The sequence below is a fragment of the Asparagus officinalis genome, chromosome 5 (assembly GCF_001876935.1).
Source record: "Asparagus officinalis chromosome 5, Aspof.V1, whole genome shotgun sequence".
Lineage (NCBI taxonomy): Eukaryota > Viridiplantae > Streptophyta > Magnoliopsida > Asparagales > Asparagaceae > Asparagus > Asparagus officinalis.
The window spans coordinates 99,179,071-99,189,987 of NC_033798.1; the positions used below are offsets into that span (position 1 = coordinate 99,179,071).

General features: G+C 35.3%; 1 protein-coding gene across 4 annotated transcripts in view; it reads left to right on the forward strand.

Moving 5' to 3' along the window:
* The window catches only part of LOC109840352, a 35,235-nt gene extending 30,743 nt beyond the window's left edge, over nt 1-4,492 (forward strand). For 2 of the 4 annotated variants that reach the window (XR_002246900.1, XM_020408961.1), the window contains one exon: nt 3,551-4,150. Coding sequence is in view for 1 of the 4 variants with exons in the window: in XM_020408961.1 (XP_020264550.1) it covers nt 3,551-3,642 (92 nt within the window). In the remaining 3 variants the exon portion in view is untranslated. Of the gene's footprint in view, nt 1-3,550; nt 4,151-4,184 lie in introns of those variants that run through there. The other 2 variants (XR_002246899.1, XR_002246901.1) reach the window with 2 other exon arrangements.

Here is a 10,917-nt window from a genome sequence, read left to right on the forward strand (position 1 = left end):
ACAAAAAACTATATTATATCATATCAATATGGGTGGCCCCCACATGCTTAGGCCTCCCACGCGGAAATGAAGCTGCTGAACGTGGGTGTGTCTCAATTGTGCGTGGGTCTGCTAACTTTTACGCGTGGGACCCACTCACATGTAGCTGACCCCAAGCGTTACGGATAAAAAGCTTTATAGTTTTTGTATAATGTGATGCTTTTTAAAGATTTGGTCTATCACTTTTTTTAAATTTTCCTAGTAATGAAATCTTTTCTCTCTATTTCAAGCAAAAACAATTCAACCTTAGAGCTTTTTGGAATTTCAGAAATTTGTGGAATTTTGAATCCAAAACTATACTTTTTTTCATTTTGCTTTTTAATTATAGTAATATTGTAGTTATAAAATTTTTTGTCAGAGTTTAAAGATTGGTTTGAAATTTCTTGAAAAATAAAAGTTATTTTCTCAGCTCGCTTTTCGTTCCATTCTTATAGTTTCACATATTACCCCCTACATTAGTCTCGTAGGCACATATTATTGCTGTTAAACATTATTATCCAAAATTTTCCGTATCAACGATCATTTTCTGCCTTCATATTATTTGTCATTTGAACTTGATATGGATGATTTTCTCTTAGGGGTGAACTCGATTTGGATATGGCACTTATCATATCCATATCCACTTCCTAAAAAACAGACATGGATACATATATAAATATTCTTCGATAAGAAAAAGTCAACCATATCCACATTAAGTGGAAACGGATATGGTTTGGATATTAAGGAAGCGGATATGGATACCATCACGTATGCAAATCAGATATTTGGAAAACGGATATGATTCGAATATCAGTCGTATAACATAAAATATCATGTTAATTGGACAATAAAAGTTATCAGTTAAAAAATTTGTTTTATACAGTAAGATCTCATGAAATTTCAACCACACTAATCTAAGCAAACCTCACAAAACTAAGAATTGCAAGCAATTGATTAGAAAAAGTACGAGATAAGAATTACAACATAAAGTGCTGCAAATTTTTCTTCTAGGCCTCCCATTTTATTATATCCATTGATAAACAATAAATTAAATTATAGTATAACTTAAAATTGACTATAAATAAGTTTAAAATGTATAATTGTTACCTCAGTAAAAGCATGATCTAGTAAACCAAAAACATATAACGACATTTCAAATCTCATGCAATTGATATCAAGATAATAAATTTTTTAATAATATTCATATTTGTAACTATGTCGGTGACTAAATTCATATCTAAATATATATCTGATCCATATCTGAATTTAAATAGGCGGACCGTATCCGAAAATTGAAGCGATATTTGTATCAAACCAAAAATGTGAAACCATATTCTCATTTGTTTGGGGTTACTGTTGTAGATCAGATCAGATATATATAGATTATTTTGCACCCCTACTTCCCCCTATTCGACCTCTGCATTTATCTATCTTGTCTAATAGTTTTTACACATCAAACTTCTATTTCTCGAACTTCATTCATCGTTGTCCATTGTTTCTGCACTAAATATTTACTGTGTAGTTCTGTATTAAGCGGTATCGTCGTCCATTGTTTCTGCATTCATTCGCAGTGTGTAACACCATTTTATCAATATGCAGTTGCACTTAATACTAAGTTGCATCGTGAGGGCATGCACTTTAGACATCTTCATATCATCAGCTTTCACTTTAACCTTATTATCATTGGATATCACTCACTGGCTTTTGTCATAAAAACTTTAACACTAGTTCTACCAGTTTATGCTTATTTCTGTGTTAAAATTATGTCAAGTGGAGTACTAGATTTTGTTCAACTTCATTACTTATAGGCCCATACAAATTTTTATCTGACTTTTCAGCTATTTTTGCTTCTTATGGAGATCATTGTTTTTTTAAACAGTGTCATTTTGTTGTAATCTTTGAACTAGAAATTTCTTGTTCTAATTATTTTTTCTTTAATTTTCGTAGACTTTGACTCTTAATTTAGAGCAGTTTTAGAATTTGGAAATTTCTATATTTGTTTCTTGAGAAACACAAAAATGATATGTAAAACAGGAATATTTGATTACATTGGTGCTTTGTAATTTTTTTTGTTCCAGTAATGTTACATTCTGTGCTACTTTTATCTGGAAGATTTGAAAAAAAAATTGGGTTGTAAGATCCACTTATAGATTTTGAAGATTTAAGAAAGCATGAAACCATGTTCTCTACTAATCTTTTAGAAGAAAACAAAGTGGTGCTTTGATTGTATCCTTGTCAAGTTTTTGAATTTCTTAAAATACTCTATAATTATTTATTTTATTTTCCTTTCTTTTGAATTTCTTGATTTTGTAGATATCTTTCTTGACGATGTAATCTTGATAAAAGAAAAAGTTCTATTAAATTCTTGAATACTTGTATAGTTCCTCGTATAGTCATCCTTACCTTCAAAATATTTTTTTAACCTTTGAATTAATAATAACTATAAGGTCATATTTGGTATACTTTTTATAAGAAGTTCTACTTTTTCTAGGTCTATAATTACCATATCCATATTTTTTTCCTACTAAATCATTTTAATTATGGAGTTTTAATCACTCAAAAATTCATCTTTTTGAATCCCAAGTCTGATGGTTTATTGTGTTGTCCTTTTAGACTTTGAAGAACAACGAGATGCTATGTTATCTGAGTACTTCTTTATGGAGTTATACCACTACCCGATACGTGTCGTACTGGTTTACCCGACACTTCTTGGTCACTCTTTTAATTATTTAATATATGCACATATTTATTAGACGTGTTCTCAATTATACAATGCATGTTTAATTTAAAACACTAGTCATAGTGTCATACATTTCTTGCATATGTGTCCCTACAGTTCACATCCATCTTAGTAAGTTGTTGGATAAGGGTGTTGTTCGTTTCAGCCTTAAGAACTATGATTTAAAAGGATCGTTTACATATAGCTCAGAACTATGACCATATCATAAGTAATTATCTGATGCAAATCACTCGATTCCCTATCAATATTTGAAATTATTGGTCATGTTTATAATCCATATTCATTGGTGATCATTTGATTGGCAGAGTTTGATTTCCATATTCTTTAAGTTGCCTTAATTGGTCTTATCACCTTTCTTCTTGTTTTTTGTGTGGGTGGATGGGTGGGGGTGGGTGGGGTGGATGGCTGTGTGAAATGCTCTTGAGCAAAAAGACCATAGCCTGATCTTGAAGTCCGTCTTTTTTGTGTGAAATGCTCTTGAGCAAAGACCATAGCCTGATCTTGATGTCCTTCATCTTTTTCGAGCTTGTGTAACTGTGTGGTGCGCACTTGTGTGAATGTGTGTGTGAAATTCTCTTGAGCAAAGACCAATGAATTATCTTGATGTCCTTCATCTTTATTGAGCATGCTCATGCTGTAAATATAATAGTGTATCCTGTGTGCAGGCTATAATTTCATAGTCCTACTGACTGATAGTCAATCTTTATGAACTACTACTAATAAGTTAGATCTTTTCCATCTTGTATGTGTCATGTTTTGAAATAAAAACACATCTATATTTATATTACACAGGACAAAATATGCACAAGCTCAATTCTGTGGACTGTGACTTTTACCTGAAATTCATCATACTGCAGAGTTTGGAGTCTCTGATTCAATACTGATTGTGAAAAGAGGACGGATGAATCGAGAACCTAACCTCATACGGATGCACTTAGTGTGAAAGCTACTGCAACATCTCATCAGATCCCAAGTCGATAGGCAAATGCGAACTCCAGCTTCCCCCAGTGGTGCATCATTGAGTAAAGAAAGACCAGCAGAGAAGCAAATACTTTCAGGTTTGAGCTTATTATTCTGATGGTAAGAGTAGGAGATGGTGTAGTTCAAGCAAGAGCACTGCTGGTGTTAATTACACTGGGATTGACAATCCTTTAAGAAAGATAGCAAATATAACCAACATATCAAAACGAATGGACTCTAGAATCAATGAGCATCAGCTTAGAATCTCAGTGAGGCAGCAGAGTTAATTTAAGTCGTGTATGGAAGTCCGAATAATAAGGGCAACTCTTGCAAGATTATTGGCTTGGTATTTGATAGCAAAATCCTATAGAAAGGGGGCCCAAAGTCAAATTTGAAGGTTGTGATTCAATGGAATTGTAGGTTTTCAGTTTGCATCTTGACTCTCAACCTAATTTTGAAAATGCAGGAGAGTACAGACATCTGGCTGAAGCAAAACAGGGTATGTTCATATGAGATATCTATCAATCGGAGATTTGTTGAACCATTCCAATGGAGATTCATGCCACACAAAAATGCAAACGTAAGCGTTTTTGTTTTGGAAATGACCACATAATCTGCTGCCTGCGCACTGAAATATACAGTACATTCTATAAGTAAAGGGTTGCCCCCCCCCTCCACAAAAAAAGGACCTGACGGTGACACCTTCTAGATGCAACACGCGAGAGAGATAATCATTAATGTTGTAAAAGGGCCTAGGAATCCACTTAGGTGTCAGCTTAGGACCTGACGGTGACACCTTCTAGAAGCAACACACGAGGGAGATCATCATTAATGTTGTAAAAGGGCATAGGAATCCACTTAGGTGTTAGCTTAACCGATCTCGTATTCAAGACATTTCATCTATGTGATTGCCGCAGCAGATGTAGGAAGCCTAGATGCTAGGTGCTTCTCTTCATGTCTAGAACAGCATAGCATTTTATTTTGACATATTTCTTCATATAGTAGATAGTATATGAAGGGATAGATCGATAGCTTATGTAAATATTAGTGTTAGAGAACTTTTTAATTTGTATATATTTGAGTCTAGTAGTTTGTATCATATTAGAGTTTCGAGCTCTTTTCTCCCCCACTTTTAGATGTTAGTTAAAAGTGTTATTGTTCAATTCTTTGCTATATAATGTTTCATGTTGATCTGTCTTAGGTTGAAAACTTAGATTTTGGAATACCCACAAACTTCAGCTTTTCACGAAGCATATGCACAATTTTCTCCTTTCTTCCATCTCTATGTATAACCCTTTCTTCTCCAAATCTGAAGAACCCAAATTGTATTTTTCAAGAGACATGAGAGCAGACATGGCGTCTTTGGTTATGGGATGACCTTGGGAGTCTGTTCCTAGATCACAGAGAGGGATATCATATATCCTATAGGATGTATAATTTCGTAATGATTTCTAGCGCTTCTTGTATCAGTTCTAGAATTACTTCTGAATCTAGACTAGAAGAAATCAAGTTCACATATGAGTTTGGTTCTCTAGTTTAGTTAGGCATTTTTACTGGACTGCATTTAGAGGAAAAAGTTAAAGACCTTAAGAACCAGAGTCGAGGATGCTGAAACTAAAAACAGAGAGACTCGTTGGAATTCCGGGAGTTTGATAGTGATAACTTATTTGATAAGAGAAATTAGTCGTCTATCTTTCTGATTATTTAAGTGTAGCTCTTGCAAGTAGTCTTAAGATATCTTGCCGTCATGCAATTTTTTATGCTCTTAACTGTGCCATACAGCAAGAATAACTAAGCATTTAATGCAAGTTTGTCACTTACTCTTGATATTATCATGTTAATATGCATTATGACTTACTGTACAATGTTTATGTTGGAGTTTGAACCTTATTGTTGTGCACTTCTGTTGTGTATGTCTGTTGTGGTCCTCATTAGTAGATTTGGTCTGCATTAATTTTTTTTAAGAACAAGGATGGGGTCTCAGTGTAAGACCCCGCCCTACCCTACCTTCTGCATTAACACCCAAATGATTGCCTACTTATGACTCAGCAACATCGTCATCCATAGGATGAAAACTGAACAACAGAGTATTCTGTTATAATGGTGTTTATATTAGGTTATGCTACTTTCGATTTTATTGAGTTTTTTTCTGTACTTTATATTCGATATAAATCTTCAGGATATAGCTAGCTAATTTTAAATACTCATTTTGTACACCTGTGGAGATTTGTTTATCACTTTTCTTATCTTCTATAAGGTTTGTTATGCTGATGTTCTTTTATAGTTATCTTTATACTGTGTCGTGACTGACAATATGGCACGGGTAGTCTTCTAACCAAAAATGGATTCTCTGATTATTTGTCTTGCATATAAGTTAATATATCTCAAACATGTGAGTATGTAGCATATTTTCAAATTGGTTTCTTTTGATCTTACAAACTGATTGAATTGAAAACTTTACATGTCTAATGCACTAGGCATACTTATTGACTTCAATTTTCTGTTGTTTGCATTATAAACTTATGTTATCCAATCTATTTATTGCGAGAAGTAGAGGGTTGCATTTTGCTTCATAGTACTTTATGATGGTATTTTTGCTTTCATCTATTCAAACTAGTGGTCACATACTCTTGATGGTATCCTGTTAATCTGTCCTATGACTTATTGTACAAGTCACTTGCTCCTGATTTTATTCTGTTGATGTGTACTGTGACTTATTGTACGATGTCTTTGTTGGAGATTGAGCCTTATTATTGTAGTGAACTTTTGTGCTCTGCGTTAGTATATTTGGTTCTGCACCTGTTATAGGAGAGTGTGCTCTCGCGTGCATGCGTGTGTTTATTCGAGTAAGGATGGGGTCTCAGGGTAAGATCCCAGCCCACTTTTTTGCATTAACCCTCAAAATGGTTGGTTATATATGACTCAGTTAACATCCCAACCTTAGATGAAAACTAAACAATAGTGTATTCAGTTATAATTGTGTTTATATTGGGTTTTGCTACTTTGCATATTATTGAGTCTTTTCTATACTCTATATTCAATAGGATCTTCAAAATGTAGCTTGCTATATTGTTAATATTCATCATTGTACCTCTTTGGAAGTTTGTTTATCATTCTTCGTATCTTCTGTAAAGTGTGAACTTGTTATTTTGATGAAATCTGCTGTAATCCATCCGCATACTGTGTCTTAACTGACAGTATGATATGGGCAGTCTTCTAATAAATGTGTATTTTGTGATGATAGTCTTGGATATAGTTCAAAATATATAACATATTCTTGAACTTAGGAAGAAAATTTTTACATGTGTATGCACTAGGAATCCTTGTTAACTTACAATTCATGTTATTTGAATTATTAATTTATGTTATCCAATATATTTATTGCTTGAAAAGTATGGTTGTATATTGCGTCATAGTACCCTATAGTGGTATTGCTTCATGTATTGAAACTAGTTGAATGCTTCTTGTCAATTTTGCATTGGAAAATATTAGACTGAATTTAGATGTTTATTTGGAAAAAAGAATTTAGTTTGCCGTAATTTTGATGGCTTAAGTTGTACAGTAATGGATGTGGCTTGTGTAGCGCAGTTTGTATGAAATTTACAAGTAGGTTTATGCATCAGCATTAGCAGCCGTAATTTTCCTTCGAACTAGCACGTTATCATGCATAAATTTTCCTCAAAACTATCACGCATTATAAGCATCTTACAGTGTGAAGCCAGGAAAGCGTTCACCTCAAAGATTTGCATTATATTCTGTAGAAATATATTTTGAGAATTATGTGATGAATAATAAGAGGGTACAGAATTAGAACATAATAGCAAATGTTAAAAATACTCTTACCTGCCAGCCAAGTATTTACCGAGTTAAGTAGTACTTTTAGTGCCCTTATGAAATCAACAATGAATCTAGTTTTAATTTCCTTCCCCTAATGAAAAAAGTAATAACCAAGAAACTACCTTGACAGTACGTAAAAAACAAAGAAGCTGCCATGTTTTGTAATGTGAGTAGGGGCCACAACCTTTTCCCATTTTTCGTTTCTTTGCGTGTGAATGTGGCCCACCCGAACTCGTGAAGCGGAGCAGGTACGAGACTGATTGAACACCCAATTCCGCTGCTATAAAAATAACGCCTAGGGTTTCGGGATGTGAGCAAGGCTGAGGGGAAAACGACAGTGTGAAGGAGGTTTTGTTTTCGGCTGTGGTTGTCAGAAGCTTTTTTGGGCTTTGTGTGGGTGCAGAAAATTGCAGAAGGTAGCGGCAGAAGTTAGCCGTTCTTTAAGGGTTTTGAATATCCTTTTGAGAGAGAGATTGTGAGGGTTTTGAGAGATTATTTGAGGGTTTAGATTGTGAGATTGTGTATCCTAGTTGTATTCTCTCCCTCTAATAGTAGATCTCCCCCCTCCTTGTCCTGGGACGTAGGCTATTTGTCGAACCACGTAAAATTAGTTTGTCTCGCTATTTGTGTGATTTGTATAGCATATTTAGGTTCCCTCGACAAGTCAGTCCTAGAACTAATGAGAGGAAGAGCTGATATTCCACTTTGTTGAGATATTTTGCTTTTGGTTCTTGTTTCCTTAGTGAAACGGGAATTTTTATTGCGAGCTAACTCTCTTGTTGTGCTACCGACGTGCTCCCAAAATTTTCGTTGCGCACAACAAGTGGTATCAGAGTCCAGGTTTTAGATTTAGGGTTTTGGAATTAGGTGGAGGAAGATTCTTATGTGAATCTTGGTTTTTGGAGTTTTAGGCTTCGGTGGAGATAGCATTAGGAGTTGTCGTTGGAGATTTTGCTTTCCTCGTGTGGATAAGAGATCTATTTGGAATCTGATCTAGGGTTCGGTTGGGTAATTCTTAATTTCTATCAAAGTTTGGTTTTTTCTCTACAACTGGAGTTAGTTTGCAATGGGAGAAGAAGGTGAAAGCAGCAAGTCGTTGCGAGTACAATTCAAGTTGGTTTTCAGAACATCAAAATTAGTGTGGTGAAGTATGACGGTAAAATCAACTTTAGTTTGTGGATGAGCGACATACAGGATGCGCTTATCCATGAGAGACCACCTAAATATGAAGAGGCAATATGAGTAAAGATGAATAGGAACGCTTGTGGGGTGATCGGGTTCTGTTTGAAACAGGAGCTGAAGTATAATGTGATTGGGGTGACGTCTGCAATGAAAATGTGAGAAATTCTCAATAATAAGTACCTTACGAAGAGTGTTGAGAACCGGTTGCACTTACTGTGTAGGTTATTCATATTTTAGATGTCCAAAGGCACCTCGCTTGCAGCTCATGTGAACAACTACACTAAGTTGTTGTCGGACTTGGTGAATGTTAATAAGAAGATATCGGATGAGTACAAGGCTATTATCTTATTGGGTTCCTTACCAGATGAGAAGTATGACACATTTGTGCTCACTTTGTTGAACGGGAGATCTTCTATCAGCTATAGTGAAGTTACTAATGCATTAACGAATTATGATTTGAGGAGGAAGGACAAGGAGACTTCTCGTGCTAGTACTTCAGGTGAGGCCTTATCGACGAGAGGTAGAAGCTCATATCCGAAAGCTGATAATAGAGGAAGGTCAAAGTCAAAATGTCGTCACCAGCTAGGAAAGAACCAATATGGATTCTGCAAGGAGCAGAGACATTGGAAAAGAGATTATCCAAAGATCAAAGAGAAGGAGAATAGCAAGAAAAAGGGCCCGAAGACCAATGGGGTGAATATTACGAAAGACGATGATTCCGATGATTCGAGCTTTTCTCTATTGATTACTCTGGAGGTGAACCATGCATATGTATCAAATTGGATGCTTGATTCCGGCGTTACTTATCATGTGATCCCTAGGCGAGATTGGTTTGCATCGTTCGAGAGACTCGATTGGGGTGTTGTTGTCATGGGAAATGATTAATCATGTGACATTTGTGGGATAGGTACTGTGATGATTCAGATGCACGATGGAGTAGTCCGTGAATGATTCAGAGGTGAGATTCATTCCTCAGCTGAAGAAAAATCTTATCTCAGTTGGAGCTTTGGAGACGAAGGGATTCAAGGTGACCTTTGAGGACGCTGTAGCAAAGGTTACTAAGGGATCTTTAGTGGTAATGAAGGGAGTTCGCAGTCGAAACTTGTATTATCTGAAGGGGAGCATCGAGATTGGCTAGGTGGCTTTTGCTATTATAGAAGCGGACATGAGTAGGCTTTGTCATTATAGGTTTAGGCACACAGACGAGAAGTCACTGCAGCATTCGTGCAAGCATGGGCTATTTAAGGGAGTCAAGAGTGGAAAATTTGAGTTATGTAAGCACTGTGTTCTTGGTAAGAAGACGAAGGTGAAGTTCGGAACGGTCATTCATAGGACAAGAGGCATCATGGACTACGTGCACACAGACGTTTGGGGTCCTACCAAGACTGCGTCACTTGGTGGTCGATATTGGTTCGTCACGTTCGTTGATGACTATTCCAGGTGATGTTATCCAAAACAAGTAAATTCCAGCCATTGATCTGTAACAGAACGACATAGGTATCGATACCAGCATCAATGCTGGTATCGATACGGTTATCGATGCTGGCATCGATACCCATATCCCTCCTTTTGCAATCCGTTGATTTCCTCTTTCATTTGACTTTGGCTTTGGTCTTTTGGTCTTGGGCTTGGGCTCTTTCATGTATTTGCATATATTCTTCATTAATTCATGGGCTTTGTTGAGTGAAGAGATATTAGGTTTTTTATTTTTGATTAACCTGTAATTAAAGATAAAAACAATTAGTATATTTATTCATATAAATTATATAATAAGGGTATAAAATTATAATAAAATGTGATTATTAAATACCCCAACACCTAAACTTTTGCTAGTCCTCTAGCAATGAAAGAAAAATGAAAGAAAACCTAACTCACTTTCGCAGAAATCGTGGTTTATTTAGCGCATACAACAAGCCTTTAAACCCCTAGGTTACCCTAGTGGACGAGTTGTAGTCTCGTGAGGGTTTGCAGTGAATATACCCATAAAATTCGGTCATCTTGCCAAATTAAAAAAGTTAGTAAATAACTAAATTTACTTGATAATTGAAGCTAGTTATTACTCAAGAAAATATTTTTATATATAACTCTAAGATAAATTTCCTAGAAAATCTTCTCATTATAGCAACACAAAACCAAGCCAAACTTAGAAATTTAATTTAAAATTTTTGAAAAGAACATAT